Source organism: Nycticebus coucang, chromosome 19 (genome assembly GCF_027406575.1).
Source record: "Nycticebus coucang isolate mNycCou1 chromosome 19, mNycCou1.pri, whole genome shotgun sequence".
Classification (NCBI taxonomy): Eukaryota; Metazoa; Chordata; class Mammalia; order Primates; family Lorisidae; genus Nycticebus; species Nycticebus coucang.
The window spans coordinates 41,706,581-41,729,237 of NC_069798.1; the positions used below are offsets into that span (position 1 = coordinate 41,706,581).

General features: G+C 39.3%; 1 protein-coding gene across 1 annotated transcript in view; it reads right to left on the reverse strand.

The window, feature by feature from the left end:
• Positions 1-22,657, reverse strand: part of EPG5 (ectopic P-granules 5 autophagy tethering factor) — a 130,330-nt gene that overhangs the window by 95,374 nt on the left and 12,299 nt on the right. The window contains exons 2-10 of the mRNA XM_053571604.1: positions 16,278-17,207; positions 14,610-14,853; positions 13,133-13,269; positions 11,728-11,835; positions 10,796-10,869; positions 6,633-6,738; positions 4,118-4,232; positions 3,587-3,737; positions 1,525-1,680 (exon numbers count right to left, since the gene is read on the reverse strand). Of these exons, the coding sequence (XP_053427579.1) occupies positions 1,525-1,680; positions 3,587-3,737; positions 4,118-4,232; positions 6,633-6,738; positions 10,796-10,869; positions 11,728-11,835; positions 13,133-13,269; positions 14,610-14,853; positions 16,278-17,207 (2,021 nt within the window). The remainder of the gene's footprint in view (positions 1-1,524; positions 1,681-3,586; positions 3,738-4,117; positions 4,233-6,632; positions 6,739-10,795; positions 10,870-11,727; positions 11,836-13,132; positions 13,270-14,609; positions 14,854-16,277; positions 17,208-22,657) is intronic.

Below are 22,657 nucleotides of genomic sequence, written 5' to 3' on the forward strand. Positions count from 1 at the left end.
AACAATAGCTTTCAACATTCCTATCTCTGTAGGAAACCAGAACGAAAGCTTTGCCACTCAGCTAGGCAAGCACAGGACAAGTGACAGGAGATCAGAGATGGAAGGCTTTTCCCAAGCATCATGCCAGCTTCAGTGGCAGGTACTACTGCAGTGACTCCTTGGCACGACCCTGCCCTGGATTTGGTGCCTATCACAAGGTTACCAAATGTATAGTGTACATGGAACAAAATTCATCTAAAGATAAATTTCTACACTCAAGCTGTATTTATGTTAGGCCCAGGTTTTTTGAGTGCCTAAAAGTGGTTAACACTTAGCTAAGGAGTCCAGATCTTTCTGTAAGTCTCTAAGTTACTCTGTTCTATATCTGAAACCATACAAAACTTGCCACCACTTACATATGAAATGTCCTTTATGATTTAAAAAGTATTTATACATATTACCAAAATGCACCGTCTTAACATATCCATGAGGTTAACAGAACAAATAGTCTCATTATTATCTCCATTTTATAAATGAAGAAAGTGAGACCATAAATATTAAGTGATTTGCCCAGGGTAATAGTAAACAACAGATCAAGACGCAAATACACCACACAACACACAGAAGGACTAAGGGACTAAGGCTAAGAGGGAGTGTAGACAGCTAGCTCAGGAGAAGGCAAAGTGGGGGAGAACTAGCAATTCACAACTAGAGCTGGGTAGGGTTAGAAGCTATCCCCCAACTCCTAGTAGAGGGTGCAATCCTGGGGCAGAATCTGCTCCTACACTTGGCCCAAGACAAGGGAAGGCAGAATGGGGTGCACAGCTGTGCCCCTGCCTAGGCCTCAAATGCACCCTTAAAACACTTACTGTGAGACAACCTGAACAACAAAGCCAGCAAATAGTTTGCACCACAGGCTGAGCACCTACTGTGCCCTGCTATAGGCACTGCCGTTGGGTGTGTAAAGGAATTCATTCTGTTTTTCCCCCATCAAGACCACTCCAGGTCAGGTGTGGCTCACACCTATAATCCTAGCACTCTGGGAGGCCGAGGTGGGTAGACTGCCTGAGCTCACAGGTTCGAGACCAGCCTGAGCCAGAGCAAGACCTTATCTCTGAAAATAATCAGGCATTGTGGCGGGTGCCTGTATTCCCAGCTACTTAGGAGGCTGAGGGCTGAGACAAGAGAATCGCTTGAGCCCAAGAGTTTAAGGTTGCTGTAAGCTATGATGCCACAGCACTCTACCAAGGGTGACAAAGTGAGACTTTGTCTCAAAAAAAAAGACCACCCCAAAAGTTCAGGGGAAACAAAAAACTGAGACATCAAAATGGGATTATTCTGAGACAGAAAGAAACCTGCAAGAGAGATCATTTCTGTCAATAGGAAGGGCACTACAGATAGAAAACTAAGATCCACGAAATGCTCTAGGTAAGGCATAGATGAAAAACACTGAGACATTATCCTAAGAGATCTAATTCAGTAGAACTTTCACTTCAATCTTTCTTACCAGAGAGCTACTTCTCTCCAAATATCATCATGTCTTACCTTTTAGCTTTCAGTACATGTAGGACAGCCCTCAAAAACAGCTCATCAAATTCAACCTGTAGTTTCTCCATTGAGTAGGGCTGCAGGGCCAATCCCGAGCCTCGGTTATAGTTCACATACTGTGCCCAATGGTCACTAACATAACCAAGGGTCATCCTGGAGGAAAGACAATATAGCCCCTTTCATTAACTCACTCAATATCAACAACCCTAGATTACATATGAAACATTAAGTCATTCAACACATGTTTAATGAGCACCTACTATCTTCAAAGTTCTGAAGATAATACAATGGGAAAAAATTTTAAATTCTACCTTTATGGAGCCTACACTTAGTGAAGAGCAAAAAGACAATGAACAAAATAAGGTAAAATATACAGTCCATCACATAGTTAAGTGACATTGAGAAAAAGTAGGAGGGAAATTAAGTGTGTCTGGAGATAAAGGAGTGGGCAAAAGTAAGGAGGTTGGCTGGGAACAGAAAGGACCTCCCTGAACAGGGGCAGGAATGTCTGGAAGACGGTGAGGAGTCAGACCCAAGAATATCTATAGCAAGAGTGTCCATGCAGAAGAAAATATCAGTGCAGAGGCTCCAAGGGACATTAGATGTATTTGAGGAATAGCAGTGCACTAAAGCAGAGTAAGAGAGAGGCGATTGGCTGGACACAGGCAATCAGAAAAGTGGGAGGAAACCAGATCATGAAGGGCCCCTCAAGCCACCATAAGGACTATGGCTTCTACTGTAAGTAAGGTGAGGAGCACAGTAGTCTTGAGCAGAGTGTGACATGGGCTGACTCATGATTTACAGAGAACGCTGACTATTGTGAGAATACATTAACCCAGGAAGCAGGGGGCTGGGCGAAGTCAGAAGCAGGGAGGTGAGTCAACAGATTATGAATGAACTAGCGTGGCAAAGATAAATAAAGGTGGTGAGAAGAGGCTGAAGTCTAAAAAGAGCATGTTGCATTGATCCAAAAGGGTACCAGTAGACCCAGCATGGTGGCTCATGCCTGTATTCCTAGCATTCTGGAAGGCTAATGCAGATGGATCCCTTGAGCTCAGGAGTTTAAGACCAGCCTGAGCATGAGTGAGACTTCCTCTCTACTAAAAACAGAAAAAAATTAGCCCAGCATTATGGCGAGCACCTGTAGTCCCAGCTATTCAGGAGGCTGAGGCAAGAGGATCTCTCGAGCCCAAGAGTTTGTGGTTGCTGTGAGTTGTCATGATGATGCCATGGCATTCTATCCAGCATGACACAGTGAGACTAAATGTCAAAAAGGAGGGGGGAAAAAAGCACATCTTTCGCACTAACAACTCTGCAATTAGAATATATATTAAGTGGGGGTGAGGAGTGGATTAATTCATACCTAATGGGTACAATACACACATCCCAGGTGAAGAGCACACTTATAACTTTGACCTAAAATGTACAAAAACGAAGTATATAACCAAAACGTGTATACCCTTATAATATTCTGAAATAAATAAATACAATACTTTAAAAAAAAGTATATCAATAGAGATAACACAATGTCACAAGCTGGAAACATTTTTTGTTTTACTAGCACATAAAATTCATTTTTAGAATTGGTAGCATCTTAGACTTGATGAAAGATGGTATTTTGAAGGTAGAGATGATAGAATTTGTGGTTACAATGGATGCAGAAGTAAAAGAAAGAAAAGCCCAGGGATGTCACCTGGTGTTTTGCCCTCAGCAACTAAAATAGGAAAGAATTGCCGTTTACTAAAACTGAAAGTGGAAGGGGCAGTTTGGAAAGAGAGTGAGTTCACTTTGGGAGTATTAAGTTATGATGTCTGGGAGTCATGCAAGCGGAGGTGTTGAGTTGGTAGTTTAATATACACATTTAGGAGAAAGGTATAGGCTGCAAATAAAACTATATATTTAAAGACATAAGAATGGATGGCATCCCAAGAAACAAGTGTGTGTAAAAACAAAAGGTCTGGGCGACTGAGTGCTGAGCACTCCAATATTAAGAAGTCTGGGCATGAGAATGAAATACCCGGGAGGTAGAAAATGAATTGTCACTGAAATGGAGCATTACCTGATCATATAACCAATCTGTTTCACAAACTGCCTATAACGCGCTCTGTTAAAGGTTTCTAACCCCACAGCCAGAAGTTCCACCAATGAGTTGGCAAAGGCAAAAATTTTCATCATCTCCTGAGGTCTTGTTGTTTCAGGTAAATAATCACCTGCAAGTTAATCAAATAAAAGGAAAAATTTATAATTACTATGAAAAAAACACTAACAAAGGTGTGGAACTAAAGCCAAGATGAAGAGGAGTTAATAATCCCATTACTCTAGCTCCTGTATTAATGTGAACTGAAAAACTTGAAACAAAGTACAAAATTAAAAATAATTTATTGTACTGCACAATGCACAAGTTAGCCTTACCAAATTTAAGCACAAGATAAAGGTCCAGAATAAGCACAAGAAAACCTGAATCAGCAGCCTATACCAGAAGTCAAGGTGTCCATACTGAGGGAGGAAGAAAAGAAAGACCCGATGCAGAGCCCCTGTGTTTGAGCTTGCCACCACTACATTTTATATATGACCAAGAAAATTATTCTACCTTTTGCTTTAAAGCCAAGAAGATGTTGAAAGAGTTCATGAAACGGGAACTGTGCTAAAAGGATAACCAAGTCATCTTCATTAAGGAGAAACCAACTGGTCTCAGAGTCTTCATCCTAAGAGAAAAAAATACAAAATCACATCAGCTGATTTGATCAGATCACACTACAGTCTAAAGTTAAAGGAGCTAAATTATCACAGGTATCAATGGTATGTATGTGATATCTCATGAGTTTCCATGGATTTTTCCTCTAGGACTAAAAGTTTTAGTCTCAGTTCCACAAATAGCCAGAAAATCCTCTGAAATTACAAGCACAACTTTACATGTATCTGGGTCATGGCCATGTCCAGTGACTGAAATTGATCTAATTAAATTTCCATCCCAAAGAAGATGGAAAAAAGAAATCCTCTGGAGTGAGAACTTTAAAGAACCATGTACTAGAGTCAAAGTACTGTAGTTACAAATCTCTTCCCTCAAGTTCAAGGTCTACCTTAGTACTCAACAGCCTAATGAGGAAGCAATTAACATTTGTCACAGATGACTGAAGTTCTATTGTCAATTAGTGATGCTGAAAGCAAGACAAAAATAAGAGTGGTTATATCCAGAGATATGAAAATCTCTGGGATATTTCTGTTTGACACATGGTATTTAAATCACCTTAGAAACCAAGCTGACTTATGTCTTAAGATACACTACATTAAAAATGAACGGGATATAAAAAGGTTCTGAGAACCTAAAGAATATATCACCTCAATTTCAACAAGGGACTAATACAATTCATTCATCATTTCCTTAAAACTACTTATTTTTACCCTCTTAGGTGTCTAAAATGGCTAACAAGAAACTCAGCAGTAGTTCTCAACTCTGGCTGTACATAAAAATCACCAGGGAGACTTTGAAACACTTGGATGTCAGGATGTGGGCTTGGACAAGGTTTGATTCTAACATACAGCCAGACTGGAGAAACCTCTGACGTGAATAATCCAGGGTGCCTTCCTTCCCACAACCTTTTCTGATTCAACAATATTCCCAACTTGCTCATCAACTCCTAAAGTAATTAATTTCACTCAACATTTAGTGAGTGCTAACCAGAAGCCAAGCACCAATGAGGGGTCCTTCATCATTACGCTCGGGGAATAAATGCAAAAAACCTGCCAGGAAAAAAAATAAACAGAAAACACATTGCTCCACTGCAAGTATAAAAGATGAATTTGTACCAGTTCCTGAGAAGCTCTCTTAAGGACAACTGCTCAATCTCCAGCAAAGACATGTACAGGTCCATGTGATTTACCACCACCTCACCACCCCTCTAAGTCTCAGGAGGTATAAAACCATCATGAATGGGATCCTCATTTCTGAATCAGCACTTGGGGAAATACAGACTCATAGAGGATCACCACGGCTGCCACAGCTGCATTCTGAGAACAGTCTGCTGCACACCTTCATCCCCTTATAAAGAGAGGGATTTAGTAAGTCTGGTCACTGGCCATCTTGCACAAAAACTTCAAATTGGGATTCAGACCACTAAAAAAAAAAGGGCTAGGACTAATAATTAGCTGAAAGAAAAATAGTTAAAGTAGAAAGAAAAATTAACAAGTATCAAATATGTATTGCCAACGGTTGAGACTGAAAAGGTTTGCATTGGATTCAGCAAACTGAAAAAGAACCGAGGAGCTTAAGGTAGCTATGAAATGCCCTTTATTCAATTCATGGCAACCAGAAAGCAGGGACGGTGATATTCACCTTCATTCAGCTCATGGGAGCAGGGAAGAGAGCATAAGAAGCCTCTCCCCACCCCAGTGGAAAGCCCTGGGGCCTTATCAGGGTATCTAGAATAACACTGGATCCAAATTAAACACTCACTAATGACAATTACTTAGGAACACATGGCACCTGCCAGCTTAATCGTAGTTAATCAAAACAACTGGGGACCTTGTGGCCTTCAAGTGAGAAATCCTAATTTACCTCATCTTCCCCACAAAATATTATCTTGAGAAGCTGAATTTTGATCATTAAATTCTCGATAAAAATAGTACAGCATCTTTTACCTCTCAAACAAGAAAATCTGGATAATAATTTTGTTTAAGAGTTAGGGGAGAAACTTGGTAAGTTCCAGCTATTTTAGAACATCTATAGATAAGAGCCCAAGCCCAGAAACTTGTTACCACATTAAAAAAAACACTCCTAATATAAATTTTACATAATATGACTGTGTCAAACTGCCCCGGCACAACAGAAGGATATTCTAAAGAAGAGTGGCACCGTACCCTGGCTCAAAGCATAGGCTCTGGAGGCTCCACATTTAATAGCCTACATTTTGGGATAAGGTACTTCACCTCCCCGCACCTCTGTAAAATATTTCCTCCTCTGTAAAATGAGGGTCACAACACTCTTACTCATGGGGTTGCTGGGAGAATTAAATGAGATACTATGTGAACAGTGCTTAGAATGACACCTGGCACCTAAGAAGAGATCAAAAATGATTAATCCAAATAATGTAGATATATTAAGTTACCTCTTCTCCTCCCTCATCTACTAGCGTCCAGGTCCCAGACCCAGGCCCCGAGGAAGATGCCCTCCGCTCACTGGGCTTCATGTGGCACATAAACTCGGCTCGATTTCTAAAGGACAAGAGAAATCACTCAATCATGTGCACACAGAAAACCCCACATGACAGACATCGACCCAATCTTCAAATGGTTTAAATTAGTAAATAAGAAATAAAAACTGGTAAAAAATCAAGACTACTAAAACTTCACAAATTTTGGTGGAGAGACCACAACCAGTCTCTGACTCAGTAATGAAAACTGCAGAAAAGCAGTTAAACTAGCAGTTCCCAGCACATAGTGGGACCTCAACACACATGGACTACCACATACCTTAACCCAAACAGGCTGGCAAAGGGCTGCCAGGGAGATGAGTTCAGGAAACCCTCCTTATTGAATAAAAAAAGGATAATGCAGATGTTTTGTTTAGAGCAAATATATATATATATATACATGTGCAAAAACATTTTTGAGTCAGATCATATCTGCTACATGTAGAAGTGGCCCCTTGTATCCAGGCAATAAGGTGGAGGAGATAGAAAAATTCCTGCCACCCAGGCTTCCACAAGGTGTTGACTAGATCTGATAAGCAGGTGTAACCAGGGAAGTTTCCTCTCAGACCACAAACCAGTTCTGTCCTCTGTCCTTCCCTGACCCTGAAATTTCAATCACTGCTACCTTCCTACGTTCCCTCCCTAGTCTTTCTCTCCTAAAATCCAATTCATTCTTCAAACCCAGCTCAACTACCACGGAATCTTCTCTAGTGACTCCACTCAACTCTTCAAAAATCAGAAGCTTTCTTTAAAATCAGAAATTTTCTCCCATGACTTCCAGCTCTAAAGCCCTAGTGCTATCCTTTCAACCCGACAGTCTCCAGTCCTGAACTCTAGAAGTCCACTGGTATGCATCACTTGCATGTGTCCACTTACACACTTCAACAACCTCAAATCTTCCTCCTTACAAAACAGCTCTCCCTTCTGTCTTTTCAGTCTGTTAGGGCTGCCAATACCCTCTCACTCACTCTGACTCAGAAGTCCAGAGTTATGTCTGATCCATGCCTTTCCCATATGCTTTATCAGCTCCTAAATCCTGGAAAGGATTCCTTTAGGTTCCCTTCCTCTTTCCCACCAAGATTACCCAATTCAAAGCCAGATGTAGAGGCTTTCTAGGACAAAAGAGCCAGTGTTACGCAGCTCACAGTCACCTCCACATAGATTCTCCTTCTACCCCAGTGTGCCCTCCTGATGCTGGGCTGGGGTCCAGAGCCAGGAAAGCCAGACATTTGTAACTATTCAATGAAGCAGACTGGCACACTGTTCTACCTCCAGTCTATCCTAATTTTCTTTAAACACAATGTTTACTCCTGTTTAAAAACCCTCAATTGCTACATAGACCAGACCATATCAAATCTAGATTCCTCCATCTTAATTTCAAAACCTATAACCCAACTCACCTAAGTTATTCATCTTTGCCTTTGCTCCAGCTAAGCTAATCTCCAACCTGTCCTCTGTACTGCTATGCTAACCTGTACTGGGGCCCTCACTCTACCATTCTCCTACCTACATTCCCTCCCTAGTCTTTCTCTCCTTCTGAAATCCAATCCATTCTTCAAACCCAGCTCAACTACCACAGAATCTTCTCTAGCAACTCCATTCAACTCTTTAGTCCCTTCATTTTTATAGCATCAGTCATAGTTTCACAATTTAGCACTTAAATCTCTTTGTGCTTTTTTCCCTCTGGTACTAAATCTCTTCCTCCAAGGAACAGATCATCCTTCTGTACCTATGGCATCTTTTATAAATGGCATATATGGTAACAGAAGTTAAATTCACTAAAGGGGGAACCCCAAAAAAGTTTGTTTATTCACATGTAGTTTGAAACAAGAAACCCAAAGAAAATCTACAAAGCTGAATTATAGAATGCTGACATTTCCTTTATTGGTTCTTCTTTGGATCTGGGCAGTTCAGGAGGTTAATGCCTTGAAAATAAGAAAGATTTCTGGGCAGCACCTCTGGCTCAGGGGGTAGGGCGCTGGCCCCATATACCGAGGGTGGCGGGTTCAAAGCCAGCCAGGCCAAACTGCAGCAAAAAAACAGCTGGGTGTTGTGGCAGGTACCTGTAGTCCCAGCTACTCAGGAGGCTGAGGCAAGAGAATCGCCTACGCCCAAGAGCTGGAAGTTGCTGTGAGCTGTGACACCATAGCACTCTACTAAGAGTGACAAAGTGAGTCTCTAAAAAAAAAAAAGAAAGAAAGAAAGAAAAAAGAAAATAAGAAAGATTTTTTATGAAATCTAATGAGAAGCTAATTAAGGACACAACTCCCTTCACCATAGTTTAACAGAAAATGAAATACCTAGGAATGTATCTAGCAAAAAGAGGTGAAGGACCTCAATAAAGAAAACTATGAAACCCTAAGAAAGGAAATAGCAGAGGACATTAACAAATGGAGGAACATACCATGCTCGTGGCTGGGAAGAATCAACATTGTTAAAATGTCTATACTTCCCAAAGCAATCTTCCAATTCAACGCCATCCCTATTAAAGTACCAACATTGTACTTTCAAGACTTGGAAAAAAGGATTCTGCATTTTTTATGGAACCAGAAAAAGCCCTGTGTAGCTTAAGCAGTTCTTAGTAATAAAAATAAAGTCAGGGGCATCAGCCTACCAGATTTTGGGCTGTACTACAAGGCTAGAGTGGTCAAGATAACAAGGTACTGGCACAAAAATAGAGACACAGACATTTGGAATCGAATAGAAAGCCAGGAAATGAAATTAACAACTTATAACTACCTAATCTTCAATAAACCGAACAAGAACATACACTGGGGGAAAGATTCCTTATTCAATAAATGGTGCTTGGAGAATTGGATATCCACATGCAAAAAACTGAAACTGGACCCACACCTCTCTCCATTCACAAAAATTGATTCAAGATGGATAAAGGACTTAAATTTAAGGCATGAAACAATAAAAATGCTCAAAGAAAGTATAGGAAAAACACTGGAAGATATCAGCCTGCGGAAAGACTTTATGAAGAAGATTGCCATGGCAATTGCATTAACGACCAAAATAAACAAATGGGACTTCATTAAACTGAAAAGCTTCTGTAAAGCTAAGGAGACTACAACCAAAGCAAATAGACAACCTACACATTGGGAAAGGATATTTGCACATTTTGAATCAGACAAAAGTTTACTAACTAGAATTTATAGAGAACTTAAATTAATCCCCATGAAAAAAGCAAACAATCCCATACATCAATGGGGAAGAGACATGAATAGAACTTTCTCTAAAGAAGACAGACGAATGGCTAACAAACATATGAAAAAATGCTCATCATCCTTAATTATAAGAGAAATGCAAATCAAAACCACCCTGAGTGCTCGCTTCAGCAGCACATATACTAAAACCACCCTGAGATATCATCTAATCCCACATCACAAAACTGCAGATGCTGGTGCGGATGTGGAAAGAAAGGAACACTTTTACACTGCTGGTGGGACTGTAAACTAATACAACCTTTTTTGGAAGGAAGTATGGAGAAACCTCAAAGAACTCAAGCTAGACCTCCCGTTTGATCCTGCAATCTCATTACTGGGCATCTATCCAAAAGAAAAAAAAAAAACCTTTTATCGTAAAGACGCTTGTACTAGACTGTTTATTGCAGCTCAACTTACAATTGCCAAAATGTGGAAACAGCCTAAATGCCCACCAACCCAGGAATGGATTAACAAGCTGTGGTATATGCACACTATGGAATACTATTCAGCCATTAAAAAAATGGAGACTTCTTAGCATTCGTATTAATCTGGATGGAAGTAGAACACCTTATTCTTAGTAAAGCATCACAAGAATGGAGAAGCATGAATCCTATGTATTCAATCTTGATTTGAGGACAATTAATGACAATTAATGACACAGTGGAAGTGGGGAAAGGGGAGAACAGAGAGAGAGAGAGAAGGAGGGAGGAGGGTCGGGGAAAAGAAGAGCAGAGAGAGGGAAGGAGGGAGGGGAGTGGGGTCTCAGTGTGTGACACATCTTGTACCCTCCATGAATCCCCAATTAAAAAAAAAAAAAGAAAAGAAAGAAAGATTTCAACTTCTACTTCACAAAGCTCTTTCCACACTTACCTGACAGGAGACATCAGCAGGGCAAGGGACTGCATAAAATGAAAGACCCCTGAGGGGTTATTCAACACCTTGATCTGAAAATTAGAAAAGGGAAAAACATGGTGTAGAAAACCAATAACCCAAGTATCCATTATCTTAGTTCATAAGCATTCTAATAGAATTTGCCATTAAAAGAACAAAGCTAAAATTGGCACCTAATCTGAATGAGTGAGCCACAGCTGGGTTACTGGCAACCCAGAGTCAGCTGTACTCAAAGAGTGGAGGTAGCTGAGCAGTTTACATCAACTACCTGTAACAATGTGGATGAAAGATACTACTGCTATTTTAACAAAACAAAAAAATCCTCCTTCCACCTAAAAAGATTCAGACTTCTTGCCACCAGAAATACTCAAGAAAAGGAAATGTGGAGAAGTTGAACTTGGCAGCCCTATTTGGCTCCTGCGCATCCAAGTGACTGCTCTAAGTAAAAAAAAAAATACAAAAGCAAGCAGCAAAATGGATAAACTATAAGCCATATAATCAACTCCTAAGTCTATGAGAGTTGATCCCACAGACCCAAGATCTATGCTAGTATTAAAGAACTTTGAGATGTGATGGTTTCTGTTTTACCTTTACCAACTGTAGTGTGAGATGCATTAATTTAAGAAGCTGTGTTGAGTACTCCAGTAAAAAGTCCTGGTGAGCCTTTCTACAGAAAAATTTTACTACTGAACCTACCAAGCCAGACTACAACTGAACTTATGCAATTCTATCAACTGCATGTGGCCCCAAAAATTTCAGCATAGAAATTACTACAAATATGTACTGGATATATATTAAGAATTTTATTTTAACTATCAGCATTTTTAAGTTGCCATTTTTTTAAGCAATGTCTTTGGGGAAAACGTCTATTAATACCTCTACACCATCCCCTGGAAAACCATTCATAATACCTGGATGAAGGGAACAGCCCATTTACTAACACCAGCTGGACATCGAAGAATATGGTTTAGAAGGAAGAGGTGATCTCCAGGACAGCCAACTCTTTGTAGCACTGATACCTGAGCAACAAAAGACATATGATCTCAGTATTTTTATAAAAAGCAAAATTTACCTTGGGGGCTACTAAACTCATTTATCTAATGTTTTAAATACACAAAATCATTTAGAGCAGTGGATCTCAACCTTCCTAATGCCATGACCCTTTAATACAGTTCCTGTGGGTCACGACCCCCAAGTTGAGAACTGCTGTTTTAGAATCATCAAACACTAGACACATGTATTATTTACCAGATGCATTTCTACCAAAGAGGCACACAGAGTCCTATGAATCTATGAGTACTTATGATAACATAGGAAAAAGTTTCTCTGCGAATATAAGTTTTATTTTCTGGAAAATTACTAATCCTTCATATCCCTGGCCACAAATGAATAGACACAAGGAATTTATTTTTAGTTGGTAAAAGTCTCTTAAGTCCAAATAAGCATACTGGAAGTATCACCCTATATCTAAGAACTCTAATGTGAACTTTTAAAAAGCATGCAAGGCAACCCCATTGAGAAACATAACCATCAATAAACCAATACTCCCCCATACTAAACCTAACACCTAAGTTTCTAGATCCTGATAGTTTTCTTCTTAAAAAAAAAAAAAAAAAAAGTTTAAGTATGACTAAGTGCAACATTAAACATCAGATGACAAAAAGCAGGGCATATGGAAACTTTTTAAGATACAGACTGAGTATCCCTTACCCAAAATACATGGGACCAGTGCAGCTCAGATTTTGGATTTTTTCGATTTTGTAATATTTGCATACAACGAAATGTCTTTGAGATGGGACCCAAGTCTACATACAATGTTCATCTATGTTTCATATATACCTTATACACCTAGCCTGAAGGCTATTCTAAACAATATTTTTGAAATTTTGTGTATGACACAAAGTTTGTGTTAAATTCTTACACGTAGAATTTTCTACTTGTGGAGTCATGTCAGAGCTCAAAGTTTGGGATTTTGAAGCATTTCAGATCTCAGATTTTGAAACTGGGAATGGTCAACCTGTCCCTATTTCTGATTACACATCTACTTTTCAATTTGGCATACTTCCCACATTTCCATTTCTTCCTAAGTTGAAGGCCAGAGTTCATTTACCATAGTATTTATTGAAGAGAAAAGCACTTTCAGCTCAGTAATGCACTAGATTACATACTACATCTATCATGATCAAAGTCACTAATTAACTAATTAAATGAATTAGCTGAAGAAGCTGTTGAAGAAATAATATGATGAAATAAGAGATAATTCTTAAATTATTAAGAAAACAAAAGAGAGGCGACCATATCTAATCGTTCCCTTACCAATTTCTGCAGCCAGAGAAGAATATCATCATGAAACTGCGTATCTTCATTAACTCTCCTGGTGAACATGAATAAGACACTAATGCACTCCTTTAGTTGACACAGATCAGAGGGAATGCTTTCTGTCTGTTTAGAAGCTATAAATTAAACAGAGTATTAAATGAGTCTTTCATAAATGGCATTTTGGAGAGAATATTTTAATGTCTTTAACTTAAAACAAACAAAAAAAAGATCAAAATACAAGGAGAAAGTTACATCAAACTATTTAAACTTCCACTAAACAGACAAACCAGAAAAGTATTTAACTTTAAAGTATTTCAAAGCGAAGGAAAATCAATCTCATTATAATTCATTATTTTTTATTTGAAAATCAGCAGATCTCTGGCCTACTCCCAGCTCTTTGATTAGTTAAGAAAACAATATGGACAAGAGAGAAAATTTTACTATAAAGCAGAGATGTCCAACCTGCAGGCTGCGAGCTGATTTTGTGGGGATTTTTCTTTTTCTTTTCTTTCTTTTTTTTTTTTTGCTGATAAGCTTTCATTAGTGTTTGTGCAAAAAAAATTTGGATACCACTCCTTTTTTTTTTTTCTTTTTTGAGACAGAATCTCACTTTGTCACCCTCAGTAAAGCACTGTCATAGCTCAAAGCAATCTCCAACTCTTGGGCTTTGTCACCCTGAGTAAAGCACTGTCATAGCTCAAACAATCTCCAACTCTTGGGCTCAAAAGATTCTCTTGCTGCAGCCTCCTGAGTAGTTGGGACTACAGGCACCCACCACAACGCCCAGCTATTTTTAGAGATGGGGTCTCGCTCTTGCTCAGGCTGGTCTTGAACCAGAGCTTAAGGCAATCCACCTGCCTCAGCCTTCCAGAGTGCTAGGATTACAGGCGTGAGCCACCAGACCTGGCCTGGACACCACTGCTTTAAAGGATCCTAATAATCTCTCCCAGAAAAAAAAAAAAACTGCATAATTCAATAAGCATATTTAATACTTAAACGTATCAGTAGTAAAGGCTAATTTTTTAAAACCTAAAATAAGATGAAAAATGCAAAACATTACAGATCCTCTGTTGGAAAATTAAACAAAATACCACAACAAACTGTATCAGCAAAAATAAATGCAGTAGCCAAAGGATGAAAAAGTATTTGGATTACTAGTTTTATAATTAAAACCTGTATCTGGACCCAACTTGGTAAAAAGCACATAAACTACAACAGTAAGGGACATTAATTGTAGATCTCTGTCATCCTAGAGAAGCAGAGAATGTCAGCCCTGGGGAGAGGGGACCTGGCAATAGTCCTTAGAAATGCCATTCAGGCAGTTTTCAGTCCTACATTAGGGGAGACCAGGTAAAACTGCAAGCACAAATGTTAACATGTACGACCAGTTATTACATAGTCAACTCAACCAGACTATAACCCTCAACTTTATTCATTTCAAAACACAAGAATGAGATCTTCATTTCTTACACACCTTGGCCTTGTTGATGGATTGCTAAAGATCTTAGAACAGGCGAACTATTGAGTAATGCATAGATAAAAGACTCCACTTGCAATCTTGAGAGCACAGAAGTGTAAGAATGCAGGGCCAGAGTCTGGTGGAGGTGCTCAGATTTCGCATCAAATAGCTTCTTTAGCTCCCCCAGTGCATTTTCATTCATCTCTACTCGTTGGTAGCGATGATAACCAGAAACTTTCACTTGATCTGCACAGACACCCTACCAGTAGACAAAAAGGCAAAATGTGAAACCGGTTACTCTTTCCATCTGAAGTAATGAGGTAGCAGGTATAAAATATGCAGACTTCAGTATCATCTTCAAAGAGCTTGTAATCACAGTGAGAAGACAATATTGCTATGTAGAGAATATTACCACCAAATACATGATCAGGTGCAGTACAGTGTAATCCCAATCACAAATACCTTAGACATTCAGAGAAGGGAAAAATACCCTGTTTCCCCGAAAACAGGTGTCTTATTTTAAGGTGTGCTCCCAAAGATGCACTAGGTCTTATTTTCAGGGGACATCTTATCTTTCCTGTAAGTAGGTCTTATTTTCAGAGGATGTCTTGTTTTCGGGGAAACGGGGTAACTGTAAGAAGTAGTCAGTGGGGAAGGGTACATGAAAATAATTGATCTTGTCCCTAACAGTGTCATGATTGATGATCTTATCTTCACTCTTACAAACACTGAGACCAGGGCGGTGCCTGGGGGTCAAAGGAGTAGGGCACAGGCCCCATATGCCGGAGGTGGTGGGTTCAAACCCAGAAACTGCAAAAAAAAAAAAAGAACACTGAAACCACGTGACATCCCCTCAAATTCAAGGTACCTCAAAATTGTGGCTCTATACTCATCATTCTTTGTGGTTCTATTCAAAAGAAACCCCTCTCTCTTCCCATACTAACTCCTCCAGCTGTGTTCTAGATTCTACCCTCTTTTTCAATAGTATTTCCAATGTTTCCTTCTCCACAGACCCTTCCTATCTGTAGAGATGCACAGGTCTCCCAAAGAATGAGGGTTAGGGATGGGGGAATCATGTGTTTCCCACTTCCCTTCACTGCCACGCTTGTCAAGAATGGTCTTCTTGTCCTTGTTATAACCTCCCAAGCCACTATGAAATGGCTTTCTTATGGTCACCTTGGCCTTACCTGCTGCCTCAACCCTGACACTCTCTATCCATTGGATGTTTGTGGCATTATGCCCAAGGTCACAAACTCATGGCCCATGCACTGAATTCAACCTGGAGACATGATTTGCTTGACTTACACTGGCATGTATGTATGTGTATATGTATCTGATTTGCTGCCAACATTTAGAAATTAGAATCCCTCACATAAAAATCCAGATTTCTACATTTTTCTCTGACAAGCTTAAGAATTGGCAATGCTAGACCATCAAAACCTCATTGCAACAATCAACTAGAACTCAGGAGTGCTGTCTCCTCTAGACCACGAGTTTACCCAGTGACCACTGTCCCACTCAGCCTGCTTCACTCCTCCAGGTCACACACTGGGCCCCTTAGGCATTTGACTTTGTGATCCCTGCACTGTACTACTCTGAGCAGAGACAGGGTGAGTGCACAGGGAGAAGACTCTGGACCTGAACAGCACCACCACAAATTCCCCAGGCTCCTGATCAAAATACCTGTATCAGCATTTGTTCCTCCTTAAAGTGCCATAGCCGACTTTTAGCATTTTGGCAATCAGACGTCAAAGTAAGGAGCTCTGCCTCAGCCAGCAGCAGTTGCTTCCTACATCGTGAGTAGTTCAAAAGCAACTCATAAAATTCATGCCTGTCCTGATGAGCCATGCTGTCAAATTCTTCCAAATATGACTCAACATTTTCTAGCCATGAGCCAGGCTCCAAGATTTTTAGCTGCTCTTTAGTAAACGGTACTAGTTCTGGCTGAGATGGGAGTTCTGGGTAGAGTCGCTCACTGCGAAGCAAGGGTTTCACTGCCACCAAAGCTGGTACTTCTCCAGCAATTTCTGCTGGCAACTGGGGATAGAGTTTCTTCACTCTCGGTGGCTTAGAAACGGGTTTGGCTTCACAAAAACCCTGCAAGCCAACACTTTGTAGCACCTCTGAAGAAACACCCAAGGCTTGTTTGTCTTCTTTCCCATACTGAAGTTCTCTAACTTGTAAGTTTCCCATTTCCTGCTGAGTATGTGAAAAACTAGATTGAAGTGTGCTTTCTGGTAGTCCACCTTGTACCAACTTATTTTCTTCCACCTCTGTAAAGTTCTTCAGGGTTTCAACTGCAGTTCCAACACTGCCTCCAGGGTCAACGTTGGCCATGACTACACTGTCCTCCTCTCCCCCTTCCTTCAGGGGCTCTGGGTTACACATTAGTGACCCTTCATTGCTTATAGTTAAGGAGGTGAGTGGTACATCAAACATTTCACTTTCATTTTGGCCACCGGCATTATTCTGGAGATGGGAATCAGTTAACGCCTTCAAATGGTCTCCTTTGAATTCACAGGATGGAGAAGGGACTTCCTGCTCTCTGGAGGTTTTTGGAAGGGAAATTTCATCAAACTCTTCCCTCTGCGGGGTTTCATATTTCTTCTTTTCCTATAAACAAGATTTATAAAGTAAAATAACTTGTAACAATAATTGATACTTGCAGCAAGGGGACTTTTTAAGTTGTATATAAAATCTAAATTTTATCATTTAACAAATAGAACCTAAATTCACTTCATAAGCAATTTATGTCACAATTTATATTATCCAATCGAGTATGCTGAATTGAGCAATTCACTAGGCTAATCACAACAGAAAAAGATACCACAGTAAGTAGCAAATTCTGATTAAAAAATGGAACAGGAAAGTCTTAATTACATTGCTCACCATTCTGCTAGAGGTTGCATAAAACAGAACAGTCATCAAATATCTAGACCATAATAGGTTTGTCTTCGTCTTGACAAACATATTTACTCAAAACTCAGACAGAAACGATTAGAATGACTTGAGCAACAAAACAAATAACTGCACAATTGGATTATAACCCACAGAACAAAATGTATAACCACAGACCCATACTGACATAATTACCTCAATGAGTAAGCAAAAAACATGGGCAAGAAGTAACAACTCTTCCACATGGAAGAATTCCAATTAATAAACATAGAAGGAATGAGAAAAATAAAAAATCACAATGAGAACACCACAGTAACTGCTGCAGGCAAGATCTACTGATAGATGCGAAAGTGAGTGAACCCAGAATTTAAGCAGACACAGTATCTGCACAGTCGCAAAGTCTCTCCTCCCAAATACTTAGTAACTACAAAGGAGAAAATAGTTTCAGTGGAGAATCCTGGCAAAAAATACCTGAACCAAATGATACATAACATCGGATACCCTCCATAGGATAGGACGTAAAGTGGAAAAAAACTGGTGAAATCCAAACAAGTTCTATATTTTAATTAATAGTACTGTACCAATGCTTATTTCTTGGTTTTATTAAACGTTCTATGTCATTTAATAAATGGTTAAATAAGATGATGATACAGAGGACACTGAGAGAAAGGTATAAGGGAATACTCTGCAATTATATTCGCAACTTTTCACTAAGTCCAAAATTACCTCCAAAAAAACAGAAACATGAAAAAGTTAACCATTAAAAAAGTTACGGTTTTTTAAAAAATTTAAACCTCAGGCATTAACATACCAACTAGATAATGTAGAAAGCCAGGTTGAATAAAGAAGAAAAATTATTTATATAACATTTAAATAAAGTTGTTACACTCAAATAAACTAAGACCTGAGAGATTTCCTTTTCACTATAAAATTTTAAATAAGGCAAACATGACAGTTACCCAAGTTGTTGGTGATTTGTGGTTATTCCAAAAGTCCAGTGAAAAACGTTGACAGATTAATACCCAAAAAGGTGGGACATTCATATGTTAGGAGGAAAAGATGAATGTCGGGTAGATGGCACACCTCCTGAGTGAAGGTCTCAACCACAATTCAGGCATTACCTAGCCAACACAATGTAACTTGTTTGTACCTTTATTATTAATCTGAATAAAAGAAAATGAATGTTTTTGAAATGGAATTTGAGGTCTGCTTGCTGAAATGAACATGGCTGCCAAATATTTACAAATGTAATGATTCAAGAAACAATATGCCCTTCCAAAATTACTTCGCTCCCCACTGTGAATTCAGAGGTCAGACACAATGCATATATAGACAAATCAGTTTGTTAAAGTGCCTAAAACTGCCAGGCACATGTCTGTAACCCCAGTTACTCAGGAGGCTGAGACAGCAGGACTGCTCGAGCACAGACGTTTAAGACCAGGCTGGCAACATACTGAGACCTCCTTTAAAATTAATAAAAAAGAAGAGGAGGAAGAAGGAAGAAAGAAGGACCAAGGTAAGAAGAAGAGAGGAGGAAAAAGAAGGAAGAGGAAAGCAGAAGCAGCTGCCTAAAATCATGAATAACAAAAAATAATGATTTAAGTGTTAATAAGAGAACGAAAAAGTAGTCCTAATTACACTTCAGCGATGTTCAGCACACTATTAATAAACAAGTTTCTCAAACTGAGAAGTCAAACTGAGAAGTCAGAAAGAAAAAATAAGGAGAGAAAATGATTACTAGAATGAAAGAAATATTGGTATATTAGTCAGAGCAGAAGTCAAATTTAATTAGAAGATGAAATTAATAAAACAATAGCACAAAAAGAACAAAGTACTTAGGCATAAGCTAAGTAAAAGAAGTATATGTAAGACTTGTACTTTAAAAATTACAAACCATTACTGAAAGAAATTAAGAAAACTTAATAAATGGAAAGATACATCTTTCACAACATTAAGACAACAATATTCCTCAAATGAATGTACAAATTCAATACAATCCCTTGAAAAACTCCAGTGCCCTTTTTTTCCCAGAAATTGACAAGCTGATCTTTAAATTTATATGGAAATGCAGGGGGCGGCGCCTGTGGCTCAGTGAGTAGGGCGCCGGCCCCATATGCCGAGGGTGGCGGGTTCAAACCCAGCCCCGGCCAAATTGCAACAAAAAAATAGCCGGGCGTTGTGGCAGGCGCCTGTAGTCCCAGCTGCTCGGGAGGCTGAGGCAAGAGAATCATGTAAGCCCAAGAGTTAGAGGTTGCTGTGAGCTGTGTGATGCCACGGCACTCTACCTGAGGGCGGTATGTGAGACTCTGTCTCTACAAAAAAAAAAAAATTAAAAAAAATAGACAAAAATCTTCAAATAGATCAAGGTTGGCAACTTACACTATGCAATTTTAAAACCAACTACAAAGCTACTGTAATAAAAGACAGTGTGGTACTAGGACATGAATAGACAGAGCAATAGAATAAAACTGAAAATCCAAAAATAAAACCTTGTACCTGTGTTCAAATTAACCAGAGTGGCCCTGGTCATGCACTATCTCATATGGTCATTTATCTTTATGTTCTGTCTCCCCAATTAGACCACAAGTATCTTGAGGGCAGGGTTTATATCTCGGGCATCTTTGGATCTGATCAGCCTCTGATTTTTGTGTTCAATAACTGCTCCTTGGGATAATAATGACATATAATTCACAAGAATTTGAGTAACAGCTGTGCACTAAACTATGTCCTAGGTACTGCAATTCTAATATGAAGCAATTACTGAATTATCCAATAAATATATAAGCAGAAGTTAGCTTAACATAAGCAGAAGTTTATTTTTACATGTGTCTCAGAAAACAGAAGGAAAACCCAATAAATTCAGAAGCAAATAACTTTCATTCTGTAGTCTGAGCTCTCCTTATCATAAAATGCAAAATTCCATTTCATTTAAAATAAAAAATACAGCTTCCCTTTATTAACTGTCTATTTCAGTTAAAAAGAGGTAAAGACACATGAGGAGGACATGTATATAATAATCATTATAGATCACAAAATAAAATTCAAACTCTCTGTGTATCAAGTCACTTCTGCAAAACTTGGTGCTTACATAAATTTTAAGCAAAAGATACACCTTAGAACTAGAAATGTCCAGGAAGGCTCAGTGCCCATAACACAGTGGTTATGGTGCCAGCCACATACACCGAGGCTGGTGGGTTTAAACCTGGCCCGGGCCTGCCAAACAACAATGACAACTCCAACCAAAAAAGAGCCGGGTGTTGTGGCAGGCGCCTGTAGTCCCAGCTACTTGGAAGGCTGAGGCAAGAGAATAGCTTAAGCCCAAGAGTTTGAGGTTGCTGTGAACTATGATGCCACAGCACTCTACCCAGGGCAACATGGTGATTCTTCTTAAGAAGAATCTATTTCTTTATTTTTGATCTTCACATAAGTCACAATATATATAGGTAAAGAATCAATTTTGAAATCATTCAACAAGAAAAAAATAAGTTAAGTTATAAAGAAATGAAAGCATTGACGATAAAGACAGAAAAACATACTAACAAAAAATTACAGTGTTGGTGTGCTGGGAAAAAAAAACTAAAGAAGAAAATAATAAACTATTACCAACAGTTATCTCTAGGAGATGAGATTCCTGATATTTCATTTCTGGGTTGTACATGTCTCTGTGTATATATGCATACACTCACACATTTTTTTAAGTAATGGAGAAAAAAGTAATCAGAAAGTAAGTAATTAAAAAAAAAAAGTAGGCTTTTCTTTTTAAGACAGGGCCTCTCTAGGCCCAAGTTGTCAAGGTTGGACTTGAACTCCTAGACTCAAGTAATCCTTCCACTTCAGCCTGACAGCTGAGAGTACAGGCACATGCCACCATGCCCAACTATAAATAAAGTTGTTTGTTTTTCTCTTTTTCTAAGTTCTGAAATACAAATGGAAACTTTCTATTCATCACTTGCGGTTCTTTCTCTATGAACTATATTGAATAAAATTACAACTCTTTCCTTAATACCGGCCAGGCAAGGTGGTTGCAAGTCCAGAGTCAAAATGTTATCCTGGTAGCTGAATTAATTACCAGGTAACCAGATAATTAATTAATTAATTAACTGGTAACTGATTAATGCCTATAATCCTAGCACTCTGGAAGGCCAATGGGGGGAGTACTCCTTGAGCTCAGGAGTCAAGAGATCAACCTGAATAAGAGTAAGCAAGACTCTGTAGCTAATAAAAATAGAAAAATTAGCCAGGTGTCATGGCACATGACTATAGTCCCAGGTACTCAGGAAGCTGAGGTAGGAGGATCACTTGAGTTGAGGTTGCAGTGAGCTATGACACCACTGCACTCTACAAGGGCAATACAGCAAGACTCTGCCCCCCCAAATTAAATAAATAAAATAATGATGAACCGCTTCATGAATAGTAGTGATGGTTCGATTTTAACACATTTCTTAGAATACTTATCATTAGATTATTTTAAAGGCAGAGTCTGTTTATCATGCATGTCTGCATCTCCAGCACTTAGCACAATGCCTGGCACAGAACAGATAAAAAAGAAGTTGAGCACACAGGTACAAGGATCAGAGCAAAAGCTCTGAGGGTGATTATACCAGCTCTCCCTGGGCTATATAAGAATGCTTGGTGTGGCTGTGGAAAGAAAGGAACACTTTTACACTGCTTGTGGGACTGTAAACTAATACAACCTTTTTGAAAGGAAATATGGAGAACCCTCGAAGAACTCAAGCTAGACTTCCCATTTGATCCTGCAATCCCATTACTGGGCATCTACCCAAAAGGAAAAAAAAAAATCTTTTTACCATAAGGATACTTGCACTAGACTGTTTATCACAGCTCAATTTACAATCACCAAAATGTGGAAACAGCCTAAATGCCAACCAACCCAGGAATGGATTAACAAGCTATGATATATGTACACCATGGGATACTATTCAGCCACTAAAAAAGATGAAGACAGGCTTGGCGCCTATTACACAGTGGTTACAGCGCCAGCCACATACACCAAGGCTGGTAGGTTCAAACCTGGCCCAGGCCAGCTAAAACAACAATGACAACTGCAACAAAAAACAGCCAGGCATTGTGGCGGGTGCCTATAGTCCCAGCTACTTGGGAAGCTGAGGCAAGAGAATCACTTAAGCCCAAGAGTTGGAGGTTGC